Genomic DNA, 19,226 nt, shown 5'->3' with positions numbered 1-19,226 from the left:
CACAACTTCCTCTGGAGCATACAGCAGCAGATAAGTACTGGAAGGATTAAGATTTTTTTTTTTAAATAGAAGTAATTTACAAATCTGTTTTACTTTCTGGCACCAGTTTGGTTTGAATTTTTTTTTTTAAGGGAGCGGTCTTCCACACTGTGGGCCTCCAGATGTTGCAAAACTACAACTCCCAGCATGCCCGGACAGCCAACGGCTGTCCGGGCATGCTGGGAGTTGTAGTTTTGCAACATCTGGAGGCCCACAGTCTACAGACCACTGCTTTACAGGAAGGATTAAAGGGGTACTCCACTGGAAAACTTTTTTTTTTTTTTTTTTTTTTTTTAAATCAACTGGGGCCAGAAAGTTAAACAGATTTGCAAATTCCTTCTATTAAAAAATCTTAATCCTTCCAGTACTTATCAGATGCTGTATGATCCACAGGAAGTTGTATTCTTTTTGAATTTCCTTTCTGTCTGACCACAGTGCTGACACCTCTGTCCATTTTAGGAACTGTTCAGAGTAGAAGCAAATCCCCATAGAAAACCTATCCTGCTCTGGACAGTTCCTAAAATGAACAGAGGTGTCAGCAGAGAGCACCAAACAGAAAGGAAATTCAAAAAGAAGATAACTTCCTGTGAATCATAACAGCAGCTGATAAGTACCGGAAGGATTAAGATTTTTTAATAGAAGTCATTTACAAATCTGTTTAACTTTCTTGCACCCGTTGATTTGACATTTGTTTTTCCCCCACTGGAGTCCCCCTTTAAGATGGCAAACAATAGAAGATGATTTTTATTCTTCGCTATAAGATTCCAGTTGTCTTGAAGCTTCGGATCCAGATGGCAGACCTTAATCATCTCAAAATAGTCACCGCTCGGCAGTCATGGTACATAAGTGCATGCTTGGTTGCATCTCAGGATATCCACCTGCAGGCACAACTATAGCTGCTGAGACACTTATCCGAGGCATCAGCCCATGCCCTCATCTCACCGAAAGAAGTCCGAGAGCAAACTCCTCTCTGTATCCTCATCCTGCTGAACGGCTACGCACATGTATACCGGCGCACAACCTATAAAAAGCTCATCAGCAGAACAATGAACATAGATGGCGTCTTATGGAATAAAGCAGCTGTCGCTTTGCAGGTTTACAGGCCCCCCGGACGCTACTTTTCCGATGCTTTGTGGCTGACGAATAGCTGTATACACTGCATAGTGTCCTGGTGTCTGTCCGTGTATAGAGGCTAATGGGCAGGAACCCCTTAATTATCATGCCACGCTCTTAAAGGGGTACTCCGCTGCTCAGCGTTTGGAACGGCGCCGTGAGCGCGTGACGCCATAGCCCCGCCCCATCAGGGCAAGTCTATCGGACGGGGCGTGGCAGCTATCACACCCCCTCCCATAGACTTGCATTGAGGGGGCGGGGCTATGGCGTCACGATCTCCCGTCACCGGCTCCAGCGTACGGAACAGTTTGTTCCAAACGCTGAGCAGCGGAGTACCCCTTTAACACTGCTGGTGATGGATCGTGGGCAAAAGTGTAATAATGCCGATTCTTAAAGGGGTACTCCGGTGGAAAACAATTTATTTTAAATCAACTGGTGCCAGAAAGTTAAACAGATTTGTAAATTACTTCTATTAAAAAAATATTATCCCTTCCAGTACTTATCAGCTGTTGTATACTACAGAGGAAGTTCTTTTCTTTTTGAATTTCTTTTCTGTTTTTTTTTATTACCAAATTAAAACATAGAATGGCAGATAAGAACCAATTGGCCCATCTAGTCTGCCCAACTTTCTGTATACTGTGAATAGTCCTTGACCCTATATGAAGGATAGCCTTATGCCTATCCCTATCTTATATGAAGGATAGCCTCATGCCCATCTCTATCTTATATGAAGGATAGCCTTATAACTATCTCTATCTTATATGAAGGATAGCCTTATACCTATCCCTATCTTATATGAAGGATAGCCTTATGCCTATCCCTATCTTATATGAAGGATAGCCTTATGCCTATCTCTATCTTATATGAAGGATAGCCTTATGCCTATCCCTATCTTATATGAAGGATAGCCTTATACCTGTCCCTATCTTATATGAAGGATAGCCTTATACCTATCCCTATCTTATATGAAGCATAGCCTTATGCCTATCCCTATCTTATATGAAGGATAGCCTTATGCCTATCCCTATCTTATATGATGGATAGCCTTATGCCTATCTCTATCTTATATGATGGATAGCCTTATGCCTATCCCTATCTTATATGAAGGATAGCCTTATGCCTATCTCTATCTTATATGAAGGATAGCCTTATACCTATCCCTATCTTATATGAAGGATAGCCTTATGCCTATCCCTATCTTATATGAAGGATAGCCTTATGCCTATCTCTATCTTATATGAAGGATAGCCTTATGCCTATCCCTATCTTATATGAAGGATAGCCTTATACCTGTTCCTATCTTATATGAAGGATAGCCTTATGCCTATCTCTATCTTATATGAAGGATAGCCTTATGCCTATCCCTATCTTATATGAAGGATAGCCTTATGCCTATCCCTATCTTATATGAAGGATAGCCTTATATATATGTCCCCTATGATAGTTTTTCATCAAAAAGACATAGTTTTAAACTAGAGGTGCCTGAGTAGTGTGTGACAACCCAAGTAGTGCCTAGGGGGTCTATTAAAGAGAAGTCCAGCTCCAGGACCATCACAATATTTTTTATTTTATTTAGGGAGCGTTATGTTAAAGCAAATCATTGAGAGAAGGGGTTCTATTTTGGAGAATGCGGGGGGTGGGAGGGGTCCCTTCAGTTGGATTACCTGCGATCGATCAGACACTTGTCCCTTATCCTGTAGTTCTATGTCTTAACAGTGTGCTGTAGAGCTCCCTCTAGTGGTGGCGACAGGTAGCCAAGATCCTATCTTCTAACTCAATGTCTAACTTAAAGGGATATTCCAGGCAAAACCTTTTATTTATATATATATATATATATATATATATATATATATATATATATATATATATATATATATATCAACTGGCTCCGGAAAGTTAAACAGATTTGTAAATTACTTCTATTAAAAAAAATCTTAATCCTTCCAATAGTTATTACCTTCTGAAGTTTTCTGTCTAACTGCTCAATGATGATGTCACGTCCCGGGAGCTGTGCAGTTCCTATGGGGATATTCTCCCATCATGCACAGCTCCCGGGACGTGAGTCATCAGGGGGCAGTTAGACAGAAAACAACAACTCAACTTCAGAAGCTAATAACTATTGGAAGGATTAAGATTTTTTTAATAGAAGTAATTTACAAATCTGTTTAACTTTCCGGAGCCGGTTGATATATGAAAAAAAAAAGTTTTGGCCTGGAATACCCCTTTAATGTTCTGAGCTCTGTATCAGAATAACTGAATTAGGAAATGTTATTAGGAAATTTTATTTTAATTTAATTAGACAGGTTCAAGACTGAACATACAATTCATTAAAAAAACAATGTCCTGTGTCTTCTTTATACCTGTGGTTTACAAACAGTGAACCTCCTGATGTTGCAAAACTACAACTCCCAGCATGCCCGGACAGCCAACGGCTGTCCGGGCATGCTGGGAGTTGTAGTTTTGCAACATCTGGTGGTCCACAGTTTGGAGACCCATTGTACGCAGCGGTTTGAGTATGACTGGCATGTGAATGTATAAAGGCATATTGCACTAGCAGCGCTTGTTACCTGACGTTCTGTAGACGATGCCAGGAGGTAGACTGGTAGCACAAGCTCCTCATGTCAGATGCCACTCCGCTGCCTGGCATGTACGTGCCGCCGGGGGCTCTGATTTCTTTGATTTGTCAAATAACATTAGATGAGCAATTACCTGCCCCAGTTTCTGCTCCGATGAGATCTGAAGTCTCTTCTTCCTTCTATAGTCGACCTTCTTAAAGGGGCACTCCACTGGAAAACGTTTTCTTTTAAATCAACTGGTGCCAGAAAGTTAAACAGATTTGTGAATTACTTCTATTAAAAAAAAAATCCCAATCCTTCCAGTACTTATCAGCTGCTGTATAATAAAGAGGAAGTTTTTTTCTTTTTGAATTTCCTTTCTGTCTGACCACAGTGCTCTCTGCTGACACCTCTGTCCGTTTTAGGAATTGTCCAGAGCAGGAGCAAATCCCCCATAGCAAACCTATCCTGCTCTGGACAGTTCCTGATATGGACAGAGGTGTCAGCAGAGAGCACTGTGGACAGACAGAAAGGAAATTCAAAAAGAAAAAAAATTAATATGTATTATACAGCAGCTGATAAGTACTGGAAGGATTGGGATTTTTTTTAATAGAAGTAATTTACAAATCTGTTTAACTTTCTGGCATCAGTTGATGTAAAAGAAAAGGTTTCCCGGTGGAGTACCCCTTTAACGTTTGCTGTGTAGTCGAATTTACAATCTTTTGTTCTGTTGCCGGCCACAAAGGGTTAATGGATCCTAGGAGACATCCATAGGGGTAAGTAAAAGGTTTACAAACTACTTCTGTTTCTTTTGTTTCTGCACCCTAAGACTAGGTTCTGCGGTTGAAATTCCGCCGCCATTCTACCGGCAAAATCCGCCTGGAATACATTGCCGTCTATGGGGATAGCAATGTCCTTGTGGTCCAATGTACGTGCTGGCCGCACTCGGAATCTCGGGACGGAAAAAATTCCTCAGTGTGAACCCCACCTATAGGGGGAGATTTATCAAACCCTGTGTAGAGGAAGAGTGGTGCAGTTGCCCATAGCAACCAGTCAGATCTGAAAAATGAAAGAAGCAATCTGATTGGTTGCTACGGGCAATTGCTCCACTCTTCCTCTACACAGGGTTTGATAAATCTGCCCCACAGAGTTTGAGGGGAGGTATATAACTACTACATATCCTGATCTTATAAGGGGAGATTTATCAAAACCTGTGCAGAGGAAGAGTGGTGCAGTTGCCCATAGCAACCAATCAGATTGCTTCTTTCATTTTCCACAGGCCTCTTTAGAGGCCTGTGGAAAATGAAAGAAGCGATCTGATTGGTTGCTATGGGCAACTGCACCCCTCTTCCTCTGCACAGGTTTTGATAAATCTCCCCCATAGAGATAGCAGCAGCAGTATACAGATAGAGCTTGAGGTGAGGGGTATAACTACTATATATCCTGATTCCATAAAGATAGCAGCAGTATACAGATAGAGCCTGAAATGAGGGGTATAACTACAATATATCCTGATCTTATAGAGATAGCAGTAGCAGTATACAGATAAAGCTGAAGGGGAGTTCTAGATCTACTATATATCCCGATCCCTTAGAGGTAGCGGATGCAGTATACAGATAGAGCTGTAGGGGAGGTGTATAGCTACTATATATCTGCGTGAAAGCTGCTTACCCTGCTACGGGAACCTGGCATCCAGCTGATGTTTTAACTGCACCTGAATAAAGATGATCCTGGCACCGTAACGGTGAGTGGACTATTTGAGTGCTCCCCTGTACGTCTTCTTGTGCTGCATTTGTACCTATGCTAGTGAAGCTCTTTTTTGGGGGTGTTAGCACCTGAACAGAGGCTTTACGGTGCACCGCTATATCGGGACATTTCTCGTGTATACCCTAGTTGGTTACACATGCCTAGCTGCTAGCCGTGAAGGGAGTGCCCATCGCTGTATCTGCTGCTGCTATATCCTGATCCCATAGAGATTGCAGCAGCAGTATACAGATAGAGCTAGAGGGGAGGGTTATACCTACTATATATCCTGATCCCATAGAAATGGCAGCAGCACAATACAGATAAAACTGGATCCCATAAAGATAACAGCAGCAGTATACAGATAGAGCTGGAGGGGAGTTATATAGCTACCATATATCCTGATCCCATAGAGAGCAGCAGCAGTATACAGATAGAGCTGGAGGGGAGTTATTTAACTACCATATATCCTGATCCCATAGAGAGCAGCAGCAGTATACAGATAGAGCTGGAGAGAAGATTTATAACTATTATATATCATGATCCTATAGAGATAGCAGCAGCAGTATACAGATAGAGCTAGGGGATGTTTATAACTACTAAATATATATCCTGATCCCATAGGGTCCCTCCTATGTGGAGACCCTTCCAGTGCAAAAAGAACCATCCATTATGACCACCACTATAATACTGCCCTCTATGGGCATGAACGGATAGAAAATTCAGCTTGTAACAAAAAAATCTTTAGCTGATTAAAAAAAAAAAAAAAAAAAAATGTTTTCCTTGAAGTTTTCTTTTGTAGAATTAGAGAGAATGTAGATGTTTCGGGCAGTCACCAGTGACGGATGTTTCCATCAATTACCTTTTGTCACAGTGTTTGCCCCCAGTGCCTGCTATTCTAATTGTAGGATAGTTTGTCACCGTGTAATCAGTAGTATTTATTAATGTGGCATTGATGTGGCGGTGGCCATGTCTGGACAATCAATCATGCGGGAAGAGCCGGGGAGGATTCTGACAGCGTTACTGAGCCCTGGGGGTCCGCCGGCAAAACTTTCTGCTGGCAGCACCGTTCAGTGTCTTCACCATGTGCCAGTGTGTCTGTAATACAATAGAAGATCCTGCGCCTGCTGGTAGGAGAAGTGCTCAGTATATGTAGTATAGTAAATGTTACACCTAGGAGGATGATGGGGGAGGTAGTAGTGGCCGTGTTGCTGGAGGTGGTGACTGTTTTAATAGGAACATATGATTCATATGTCTCTTAAAGCACATTGTCCCCCTTAACTCAGAAACTCACCAATAAAAAGAACTCCAATATAATTTTTTTTACTTATAATTTTTTACATGTGACAGAAGTGGATGACTTCATGGGAAATCTCCATCTATTCTCACAGTGTCTTGTATGGGTTCAGCTTTTCTTATATTTGAGCTTTAAATACCTTGGACATAGAGTTAAAGAAACACTCTGAGAGGGGTGTATAACTACTATATATACTGATCCTATAGAGATAGTAGCAGCAGTATACAGATAAAGCTGGAGGTGAGGGGTATAACTACTATATATACTGATCCTATAGAGATAGTAGCAGCAGTATACAGATAAAGCTGGAGGTGAGGGGTATAACTACTATATATCCTGATCCCATAGAGATAGCAGAAGCAGTATACAGATAGAGCTGGCGATGAGGGGTATAACTACTATATATCCTGATCCCATATAGATAGCAGCAGCATATGGAGTTGGAGGGGGAGGAGTCTGAGACATAATAGGAGGGATCTGATAGGTGATGATGTCATCCTGTAATTCATAGGAAATCAGAACCCAAATCTGACATCTTGCTCTGACACTGGAAGGTTTGTAGAGTCAGACTGGTGATCACATGACCAAGTTACTGTAAGAAATATATAGATGCAGCTGTGCTGGAATAAAACAAGTGTAAGACTAGTGATGGGGAGTGTACATGATATGGGCAACCCAAGCCCCCTTCCCCCTCCTTGCACAATAATCTCTGCGCAGGTCACCAAGGCTGTCCAGAAAACTCTCCCATAGATGTCAGTAGGATCCCCTCCAGTCTATTGTTGCCTATGTCCACGGGTCCTGCTTTAAAGCATAAAAACAAAAATTACAGTCAGAAAATAAAAAACATATTAGAAAAAAGAATCTTACTTTCACCAGTAGAAAAAAAAACTATGTGATACATTCAATTTAAGTCATAAAATTCTGGAAACCTGCATCCACCAATTAAGATCAGTGTACAACAGGAATCGGTGAACTCCCCCTAGTGGTGGCCACAGATCACAGGAATTGTATTGTTTAAGGCAATGGTCTCATTTAGGGCAATGTCTCTCTTTCTCTCTCTCTACCTTTCTTTCTTTATTTCTTTCTTTCTGTCCATTTTTCTTTCTATAACTTTGTTCTCACTTTTTATTTATTCCTTCCTTCTTTTGTTCACTCTATCTCTCTCTCTTTTCCTTTCTCTCACTCTCCTCTATCTATCTCTCTCTTTCTCTCTATTTCTCTCTCTCTTTCTCTCTATTTCTCTCTCTATTTCTCCCTTTCTCTCCTCTTTCTCTCTCTGTTTCACTCTCACTTTCTCTCTATCTCTCTTTCTCTCTCTCTCTCTATTTCTCTCTATCTCTATTTCTCTCTCTATCTATTTATTTCTCTCTCTCTTTATTTCTCTTTCTCTCTCTCTCTTTTTCTCTCTCTTTCTCTCTATTTATTTCTCTCTTTCTCTCTTTTTTTCTCTCTTTCTCTTTTTCTCTCTCTATTTCTCTCTCTGTTTCTGTCTCTATTTCTCTCTCTGTTTCTCTCTTTCTCTCTCCTCTTTCTTTCTCTCTCTCCCTCTGTTTCGCTCTCACTTTCTCTCTCTCTCTCTCGCTCTGTCTCTCTCTCTCTCTCTCTCGCTCTGTCTCTCTCTCTATCTTTCTCTCTCTTTTTCTCTCTTTCTTTCTGTTTCTCTCTCTCTCTCTCTATTTCTCTCTCTATTTCTCTCTTTCTCTCTTTCTTTTTCTCTCTATTTATTTCTCTCTTTCTCTCTCTCTCTTTTTTCTCTCTTTCTCTTTTTCTCTCTCTCTGTTTCTCTCTCTATTTCTCTCTCTCTCTGTTTCTCTCTTTCTCTCCCCTTTCTTTCTTTTTCTCTCTGTTTCGCTCTCACTTTATCTCTCTCTCTCTCTCTCTCTCTCTCTCTGTCTCTCTCTATTTCTTTCTGTTTCTCTTTCTCTCTCTTTCTCTCTCTCTCTCTCTTTCTCTCTCTCTCTGTTTCGCTGTCTGTTTCGCTCTCACTTTCTCTCTCTCTGTTTCTATCTCTCTATTTCTCTCTCTCTATTTATTTCTTTCTCTCTCTATCTCTCTCTCCTTTTCTCTCTCTCCCTCCCTCTCTCTCTCTCTCTCCCTCTCTCTCTCTCTCTCTCTGTATTTCTCTCTCTCTCTCTCTTTCTCTCTTTCTCTCTCTCTCTCTCTCTCTCTCATGTTATACTTTAGTGTATACTCCTTGTTTATGTAGATGAGTACATTATGTTTTCTATACTTTACAGTGTTTTTTTAATGCTGCCTTTTTAAACTACATACATTATCTCACATTATCTCTTTTTATTTTCCATTCTCAGCCTTTACGGGAGACACATGCAAGCGAACCCGGAGCCCCCAAAGAAGAACAATGACAAGTCTAAGAAGATCAGCCGCAAGCCCCTGGCAGCGAAGAATAAATAGCGCATCGCTAGGCGCTCGGCATTCACAAACAGTTTTGCATGAGGCCGATCACTTCTATTTATTTCCTGGAATATCACATCGAGGAGAAAAAACACGAAGACTTGGAGGCCACCGAACTGCCGACCTTGTTTGCCTTATCGATATTCTCCTGGAGAAGACGTTATTAGCTATGCATTTATATCTGTTACTCCTATATACTGTATATGCATTCACCGCCATTAACCCTTGCTGCTCACCATCGCCTTTACATTATGGCGCTACTCATCCAATTCCTGTAAGATAACCCGTCATACCGTTCTATTAGTCATGGACGGGGTGTAATCTGCACATTTTTCTCTTCTAATTATGTCTATTACCGTTATTATATATTTTCTATATATATATATTATTTTATAGCTTCTAAGGGCCTGTGGTCAGGGTCGTAGCCATAGGGGGTGCGAAAGTAGCAGTTGCGCCCATTCCCTGGTTCCTCATGGTGCCCAGAGACCCCTCTACCAACACAAGAATACCCCAGTGTTATATATGGTACATGGACGGGGAGGGTCCTGTTTGAGACTTTGCAGACTGTACATCTTCTATCTATTTTGTTCATTTTCCTGTAAAACCACAAGGCAAATTTTGCAAAAATTTTGGTTCAACTTTTCCAAACCCTTAGAAAAGTGTTTTCCAACATGGGTGCCTCCAGCTGTTGCAAAACTACAACTCCCAACGGGCATGCTGGGAGTTGTAGTTTTGCAACATCTGGAGGGACCCTGGTTTGGAAACATTGCCCAAGAAAAATACTTGGAGCTGTCTGATTGGTTCCCAAGAGCATCTGCTTGTTTTTTTTTTATATATATATATTGTCCTCTGCCCAATGTATCTATGTATTCAGTATGTAATGCCACCTGACTACATCGTTTCAGTTGAATAATAAAAACTTCACATGCCGCCAAAGTTTTATTTTTTATATTTTTCCTTTTTTTTTTTTTTTAACCAATTCATGTCTGTTAACCTTGTGGTGGTGCTCAAGTTTAAATATATATATATATATATATATATATATATATATATATAATATAGAGAGAGAGAGAGAGAGATATAGAGATATAGATATATATTATGTGTGTGTAAATATATATATATATATATATATATATATATATATATATATACAGTCATGGCCGTAAATGTTGGCACCCCTGAAATTTTTCAAGAAAATGAAGAATTTCTCACAGAAAAGGATTGCAGTAACACATGTTTTGCTATACACATGTTTATTCCCTTTGTGTGTATTGGAACTAAACCAAAAAAGGGAGGAAAAAAAGCAAATTGGACATAATGTCACCAAACTCCAAAAATGGGCTGGACAAAATTATTGGCACCCTTAACTTAATATTTGGTTGCAGACCCTTTGGGAAAAAAATAACTGAAATCAGTCGCTTCCTATAACAATCAATAAGCTTCTTACACCCAACCAGTGTGCCTCCAGCTATTGCAAAACTACAACTCCCAGCATGCCCGGACAGCCAACGGCTGTCCGGGCATGCTGTGAGTTGTAGTTTTGCAACAGCTGGAGGCATTTCATTTGGGAAACACTGTATTAGACAGTAATAGTAAATCGGCCATATTGTGTTATTGCTGTGTAACTCTTTTTGCTTCAGTAGAGCTGAGCTGCAATGCCAGAAACAACCAATAAAGAGGTGTGGCGCCATTTCTGGAGGAGAGCCGCCATGATTTTCTTGCAGAATCCAGCTCTTACATCACTTCTTAGGCCATGACTCTCATCTAGGTGATGGCTTTCACGTACATTTACAATTACCGGGAACAATATCTGCCTATGCGCACAAATATGAGGAGATCATTGCAGCGGAGTCATTATACCGCCATAGTGTTAACGCCGCGCAGTCCCCCAGGGGGAGCGTAAGTTATTAAACCGGCTGTACAAACAGTTTTACTTAATTACCTGTTGGCGTATTTATTGGTCTCCTCCCCCTGTGTATAAGCAGATTCCCTCTATTCATGGGCCCTAATAGGACGTATGGAAAGGGTCTGTCTTCGTGAGACTTCTGCACCCCCCCCCCAAAGATGTATTCCAGTTCATATAAATAAAGCTTAAAGGGGTACTCTGGAGGAAAAAAAAAAATCAAATCAACTAGTGCCAGAAAGTTAAACAGATTTTTAAATTAGCATATACCATAGGGAAAAGTGGAGCCAGCACTGATTAAAAACATTCCGTTTATTAAGTCATTTTTAAAAATCCTTAGAAAGGCAGGAAAAATGAGCACAAGGACAAAAGTGCATCCAGCACATCTGATGTAATCAGCAAGTTTTAGCACTTTTTCAGAAAAAAATCCGGACTTCTACCCTGTTCACACTTGGCCACCTATCTTGGACCGGTTTCAAGATTTAAAGGGGTATTTTAGGAAAAACCTTTTTATTTTATTGTTTTTAATTTTTTTTATATCCACTGGCTCCAGAAAGTTAAAAATATTTGTAAATGACTTCTATTAAAAAATCTTAATCCTTCCACTAATGATCAGCTGCTGAAGTTGAGTTGTTCTTTTCTGTCTGGCAACAGTGCTCTCTGCTGACATCTCTGCTTGTCTCGGGAACTGCACAGAGTAGAAGAGGTTTGCTATGGGGATTTGCTTCTACTCTGGACAGTTCCCGAGACAGGTGCCATCAGAGAGCACTTAGACAGAAAAGAACAACTCAACTTCAGCAGCTCATAAGTACTGGAAGGATTAAAGGGGTAGTACAGTGATGAAAAACGTATCCCCTATCCTAAGGATAGGGGATAAGTTTCAGAACGTGGGGGGGTCCGACCACTTGGACCCCTGCGATCTCTCTGTACGGGGCCCCGGCTTGCTGGCCAGATAGCGGGTGTCGACCACCGCACGAAGCGACGGCCGACACGCCCCCTCAATACATCTCTATGGCAGAGCCGGAGATTGCCGATGGCAGCGCTTCGGCTCTGCCATAGAGTTGTATTGAGGGGGCGTGTCAGCCATCGCTTCGTACGGTGGTCAACACGCCCCCTTCCTGCGGGCTCCCGGGGCCCCGTACAGGAGATCGCGGGGGGCCCCAGCGGTCGGACCCACCGCAATCTGAAACTTATCCCCTATCCTTATGATAGGGGATACGTTTTTCAGCACTGGATATCTCCTTTAAGATTTTTTTATAAAAGTAATTTACAAATTTGTTTAACTTTCTGGAGCCAGTATATATATATATATATATATATACATAAGTTATCTCCTGGATAACCCCTTTAATTATGGACCTAAGCATCTGATATTAAAGATAACCTTTCCAAGCAAGAAATAAAAGCTCTATTTAACCTTCGGAACAATTCTAATCTCACAATCCCATCCGCTGACAAAGGCGGGTGGGTTGTGTGTATGAATACAGGTCTATACAGTGCTCCCTCAAGTTACAATATTAATTGGGACGACCATTGTATGTTGAAACCATTGTATGTTGAGACCATAACTCTATGGAAACCTGCTAATTGGTTCTGAAGCCACCAAAATGTCATCCAAAAATAGGAAAAAGTGAGGATTAAAGAAAAATAAGTAGATAACTAATATAGATAAAGCAAATCCTTCCATATAAAAGTAAGAAAGATCTGCTGGGAGCTGTAAATTACTGTCTATGTCAGTGTTTCCCGACCAGGGTTCCTCCAGCTGTTGCAAAACTACAACTCCCAGCATGCCCGGACAGCCGTTGGCTGTCCGGGCATGATGGGAATTGTAGTTTTGCAACAGCTGGAGGAACCCTGGTTGGGAGACAATGGTTTCCTCCAGTACACACAGTGGGGAAGATTTATCAAAACCTGTCCAGAGGAAAAGTTGCTTAGTTGCCCATAGCAACCAATCAGATCGCTACTTTCATTTTTGAAAAGGCCTCTGAAAAATGAAAGAAGCGATCTGATTGGTTGCTATGGGCAACTGGGCAACTTTTCCTCTGGACAGGTTTTGATAAATCTCCCCCAGTGTCCCAAATGGAGCCGCCCCTTACTTGGTGTCTAAAGGAGCAGCTAACCCTGGCACAGGTAAAGAGTAGTACAGAACATGTAGTTCCTCCCTGTACTGTAGGGGGCGCTACCAGACACCAGTCAGTGCATGCGCTTTAGTAATAGAGGTGATTTCCCAGTAAAATGCCCATTCTGATTGGTCAGTTCCTCCAGTTGTGACACGTTTCACAGATCTGGACTGTCCGTACATTGTATGTTGAGTCTGGTTTCAAGTTACAATGGTCCAGAAAAAAACATTGTATGTTGAAACTATTTTATGTTGAGGCTAGAGATGAGCGAACTTACAGTAAATTCGATTCGTCACGAACTTCTCGGCTCGGCAGTTGATGACTTATCCTGCATAAATTAGTTCAGCTTTCCGGTGGGCTGGAAAAGGTGGATACAGTCCTAGGAAAGAGTCTCCTAGGACTGTATCCATCTTTTCCAGCCCACGGGAGCACCTGAAAGCTGAACTAATTTATGCAGGAAAAGTCATCAACTGCCGAGCCGAGAAGTTCGTGACGAATCGAATTTACTGTAAATTCGCTCATCTCTAGTTGAGGCCATTGTAAGCTGAGGGACCACTGTATATCAAACTTAGCAAAAAGTTATTGTCAGATCACGATACATATCAGCCGTTAACAACTGATCCCACTGTAATGTTAAAAAAAATCTCTATTCGAGTCATTGAAAGAGGGTGTTTCTAGTCAAAAAGAAGGCGAGCACATGTATGCTGAAAAACCGGTCAGCCCCATATATACACAAAGCCCGATTCCCGCTGCCGATGCGACCCATCGTTGCGGGAATCGGTTCCTTGACCGGATCTTTGAGTGGCTTGATTCCGTTCTACAGCCACTAGTTGGTAAATGTCCACGTTTCATAAAAGATACTAAGCCCCTCTTAAAAATTCTTAATTCTTTTCAGTGGTATGAACAGTATTGATGGCTGACATTGAATGTGTCTGCTCATGTGTTCCTCACCATTTAGCACTGACAGCCCTTACAGATATCATGAACACATTTTCCAATTATGATTTGGATTAAAAACTATTTATTTTGTATGTCACGGCGAATGTTTTACAGCACAATAATTTTTTGTTAAATGGGGTTTTTTATTTCCAAAAAAAACAGAGCGTCAATGGGGGCCAAATCTTCCCCTGCACTTGCCAATTTATTTGTTTTTTGGTAGGAGAATTTTTATATTTTTTCTGATCACAATCCGTACAGAGACCATGGGGGGCGGGGGATTTATTAAAGTTGTCTATTTCCCGCATCAATATAGATCAGCCTACAAAGCTTAAAGCGTACCCGTCAGATCAAAAAAAAACATTTTTTTTTAATGTGTCTAGCTCCTTTATTTATTTTTTTATTACATTTTTAGTTTAGCTCACTAGTCTGAATTCCTCTCAAAGGGAAGGGGCGTGGCCTCACTGTGCAGGTCTCCGCCCCCTCCTTCAGTATGCTGTCTGCTCCCATCTCCCCTAGCATTAGCAAAACTACAACTCCCAGCTTGTCCTCACTGACAGTAGCGGGACAGAAGATGACAGTGGGAGGATTTTTCCTCCAGCTCTGAGCCCTGCACTCACAGCTGTCAATCAAGGAAGTGTGTCCATGACATAGGTGATGATGCATGGACACAGCAGGACTAGTATGTGTCCAGGCAGGCAGGGGGGCAGTTGTTTGACTGGATTTATCAGTATGAAATACTGAAAATGTTCTAATGAAAGCAATTGCAAAACCTTTTTGTTATACATGCGTTACAACATATCAAAAGTTTTTGTATCTGACAGTGCCCATTTAAGGCCGGTCTATTGTGCGCTTAATTTTGAAAAAGTCGCACGGCTCATGATAAATTCTGCACACAGACTTCGGGATCTATGGTTTAGACTGTATTTAAACCTGCTCCACTTTCGGCCAATGCAACTTTTCGCTGAAAAGTCGCTATTGATAAATTTAGCACCAATGCATTTTTCTGTCTAAAATAGACTAGATTGCATCATGTTCTAAAAATCCTCTAAAGCAAAAGTCGCGAAAAAGTCACACGTATTTAGACTGCGACTTTCTGTGTGACAATTTTAGTCTAAATCCTTTGATAAATCCCCCCCATTGTCGCATGGTTTGGCAAATAGGTTGATGACATTGAAGGGGGTGAATCCCTGGTCAACACCTTTATGCAGTATTTAAATATTTCTTCTTTCTTCACTCACAGTTGGTCCAAATCCTGCGCTCCGTTCTTGGATGTGTTGTTGGTTGCTGAAGTACGTCCGTTCCGTAAATCCATAGCGGGCAACACTATCCTTAGGGCCGACTCCTGTCACTCTAAACACACCATTGAGTGTATTCCAGTTGGAGAACTTCTCCGTGTTAAACGGAACAGCTGTGCTGAGCTAGTGTATCAGGAGGAGGCTAATTCCGTGTGCACCCGTCTGAAACAACGTGGTTACCCGAATTAGACTTTAGACCAGACCGACAAACGGGTGGATCCCCTGAACAGATCATCGTTATTGAGAAATTAGGATCAAAATCAGGTTAGTTATAGCATTACATTTGTTACTACCTATAGCCCCAAATTTAATAAGATTAAAAACATCTTCCCATACTACACTCTGACCCCAGCCTTAGCTGTATTTTACAAAAAGGTGTCAGATTCTCTACTGGTAGAGCTCCAACATTGTCCAGTTTTTTAGCTCCCAGCACAGCTGACGATCAAAATACAAGTGATACCTGGTTAATAATGAAGGGATTTTTTAAAGGGGTACTCCGACCCTAAGACATCTTATCCCCCATCCAAAGGATAGGGGATAAGATGTCTGACCACGGGAGTCACGCCGCTGGGGAACCCCCTCAATCTTGCATTCGGCACGCCGCGCTGCCAGCTCACAAACTGCCGGGTGCCGACCACAGGGCCGGAGTATCATGACGTCACAACTCCGCCCCGGGTGACGTCACGCCTCCGCCCCCATGTAACGTCACGCCCCGCTATGCAAGTCTATGGGAGGGGGCGTGACTGCCGTCACGCCCCCTCCCATAGACTTGCATAGCGGGGGCGTAATGTCACACATGGGCGGAGTCATGATGTCACAATACTCCGCCTCTGTGGTCGGCACCTGGCAGTTTCTGAGCTGGCAGCGCGGCGTGCAGCTCAAAGAGGTGGGTGCCGAATGCAAGATTGCGGGGGTCCCCAGCGGCGGGACCCCCGCGGTCATACATCTTATCCCCTATCCTTAGGATAGGGGATAAGACGTCTTAGGGCCAGAGTACCCCTTTAAATGCTCAGAAACTCGATGTGTGACATGCAAATATGCAGAGAGATGTACCGTTATTGAAAGCACATTTGACAACAAAAAACAAGATTTGTAACTTTATCAATTACAATTCTAAACTAGTAGTATATAAAATCTGTACAGAATGTTCACTTACTTGTATTGGTAGTACTAAACGCTCATTAAAAAAGCAAATACAGAAACATATTCGGCAATCAGCAGGTCCCATCACTAACGGTATGTCTAATGTATCAAAACATTTCTTCTCTGTTCATAATGGTGATGTCACAAAACTGAAATTTTCTGCAATAAAAAAACCTTATTCCTAGTAAAAGAGGAGGTGACAACATGCGTCACTTACACAACAGAGAAGCTATGTGGATTTACTTATTCAATAGTGGGGCAGATTTATCAAAACCTGTGCAGAGGAAGAGTGGTGCAGTTGCCCATAGCAACCAATCAGATTGCTTCTTTCATTTTCCACAGGCCTCTTTAGAGGCCTGTGGAAAATGAAAGAAGCAATCTGATTGGTTGCTATGGGCAACTGCACCACTCTTCCTCTGCACAGGTTTTGATAAATCTGCCCCCAGTATTTATACTTTTGGTCTGAATAACAGAACGGATTTTATTCTTCATTACGAACTTTTCCATTTTGGTTTTTGTGTATATAAATTTTGTACCCGTATTTTTCCTTTTTTGTTTCATTTGATATTGTATGCACCTTTTTTTGCTTTGTTTGTTTTTATCGCACTCAGGACAATAAAGTTAGTTGTCTGGCAATGAGCTGGTTCCGGTTCCCCTCCCCTTATGGGAGGTGAACACAGGGCTCATTCAGTATAAAAGAGTATGTCAAAGAGTCAACATGCATGCCATGACTACAGGTCAATTGACCTGAAACGCGTCGGCTTTTAGAGGCGTTTTCATACCACTATGCACTGATGCACTTTTGTCCTTGTGCTCATTTTCCCTGCCTTTCTCTGGATTTTTAAAGATGACTCCATAAACAGAATGTTTTTACTCAGTGCTGGCTCCACTTTTCCCTATGGTATGGCTGACACTTCTGTCCGGGTCAGGAACTGTCCAGAGCAGGAGAAAATCCCCATAGCAAACCTCTCCCGCTCTAAACAGTTCCTGACATGGACAGAGGTGGCAGCAGAGAGCACATGTGGTGAAGCCCCATAATGCGGGGACAACCCAATAGCAATGGCTCTGGCTACATACGATTGTAGGCTCCTGTCCCCGACTTGTCTATTAGGAAACAGAACATGGCCGCACATCCATAACTTGTACAATGATCTCATTACTTCTCAGTATAATTTCAAAAACTAACAGGTTGTTCTTGTCTCTTTTAATTGAAGCGTGCAAGCCCACTCGCCACCTCAAGGCCACCTGACGAGAGTGGGTCCATAACATAATACTGGCGTAATGCCGAGAGGTGACCACCACCGCTACAACACCAAGCATTCTCCCAGCCCTCTGACAAGGAGCACATGGTAGGTGTTCACACTGGTGTGGTGGGCTGCGGTGGTCATTATTGCTGTGGTACCTTGTCTTTGGGTTAGTGGGGCCCAGAGCCGGGGGCTTGGTCGAGCAGCAGTGGGGCTGCCTGGCCACTGGATCATTTCCCCTGTAGGGTTAGTGTTGCAGTGTTGGTGGTTACCACCCGGCATTACACCAGTGTTACTTTAGGGACCCACTAAATAACAACCTAACAAATTAGTTAATGAAATAATGCTGAGAAGCTATTAGATCATTGTACAAGTTTTGGGTGGCCAATCATAGTCACGTCCCCTCCAATCATGTCTATGGGAGGGGGCGTAACTGCACTGCCGTCATGCCCCCTCCCATAGACATAAATATAGAGGGTGGGGTATTATGCCACGATGGGGTGTGGAGTGATGTCACAAGGGGGCGTGGTTTGACGTGACGGGTGTGGGAGGGGGGGGGGGACATGACGTCACCACCCCCGCCACAGGAATGAAGCATTCTAAACATACTGTTTGGAATGCTGGGTGCTGCATCCCCGCGTTGTAAACATCAGATATCTTATCCCATATCCTTTAGATAGGGGATAAGATGTCTAGAGGCGGAGTACCCCTTTAACTTTGTATTATCCCCTTCATGCTCTTTGTCTTGCTTTCTTGAATTTGCACATGTTTGCATTCATCCATTACTTTCTAGCACATTCTATCCCATATATAAAGCGCATACACACAGTAACAATGAATCAATCCCTTAAATAGATTCTGGTCGGATATGAAGATTGTGTTTATACACAGAAGCCCGGTTGTTTATATGGCGCTTTATACGGTATTACGTCATGGTATGGATTACATGTCTTAAGTTCTGCAATAAAGACGTTAAATGAAGAAAGCAGCGGCACAATAGTATTGTGTATGAGTGATTTATGCCGCGCGCGTCGCAGATAGAATTACCTATTAAGGACGGCAGAAGTGTCATTGAACAATCCCCTCTATAGATCCACAGATCAATCACATCCGATACATCCTCGCCCCTCGCTGGATACAACCTTCCAGTTAAGCAATTAACCTTTCCCGGCTCCGGGACCTATAATACAATAAATTGGCAGCTCCTCCAGATATTACAGGAGAAGTTCATTCAATGGCATTTAAGGAGGGGGGGGGGGGGGGGGGGACAACTTGGGCTGAGCTGCGCTTAAGTATTGTGTTGTTTTCTTCATGTGTTGCTTTAATGTCAGTTTCATCAATTTATATCAATATAAAAAGTCCATGAAAAAAACAGCAAATTCATCACATAATAAATCTATTCTACCGACGCAGGGAATCT

General features: G+C 42.1%; 1 protein-coding gene and 1 long non-coding RNA gene across 4 annotated transcripts in view; both read left to right on the top strand.

The window, feature by feature from the left end:
- RSU1 (Ras suppressor protein 1) overlaps nucleotides 1-10,089 on the top strand; it is a 133,127-nt gene extending 123,038 nt beyond the window's left edge. For both annotated transcript variants that reach the window (XM_056519173.1, XM_056519172.1), the window contains exon 9: nucleotides 9,057-10,089. In XM_056519173.1, the coding sequence (XP_056375148.1) occupies nucleotides 9,057-9,159 (103 nt within the window). In that variant the 3' untranslated portion in view covers nucleotides 9,160-10,089. The remainder of the gene's footprint in view (nucleotides 1-9,056) is intronic.
- Nucleotides 10,090-13,062: 2,973 nt separating this feature from the next.
- LOC130272509 (uncharacterized) lies at nucleotides 13,063-18,883 on the top strand. 2 transcript variants are annotated; one of them, XR_008843581.1, is made up of 4 exons: nucleotides 13,063-13,195; nucleotides 15,365-15,683; nucleotides 17,777-17,911; nucleotides 18,662-18,883. It is a non-coding gene; the product is annotated as an uncharacterized LOC130272509 (long non-coding RNA). The 2 variants fall into 2 exon arrangements; XR_008843582.1 differs by lacking the exon at nucleotides 17,777-17,911 and having other exon boundaries at nucleotides 18,662-18,819.
- Nucleotides 18,884-19,226: the final 343 nt, after the last annotated feature.

The sequence above is a fragment of the Hyla sarda genome, chromosome 5 (assembly GCF_029499605.1).
Source record: "Hyla sarda isolate aHylSar1 chromosome 5, aHylSar1.hap1, whole genome shotgun sequence".
NCBI lineage: Eukaryota > Metazoa > Chordata > Amphibia > Anura > Hylidae > Hyla > Hyla sarda.
Note: the sequence above shows the minus strand (reverse complement) of the source record. Positions and strands in the feature narration are given on the sequence as shown.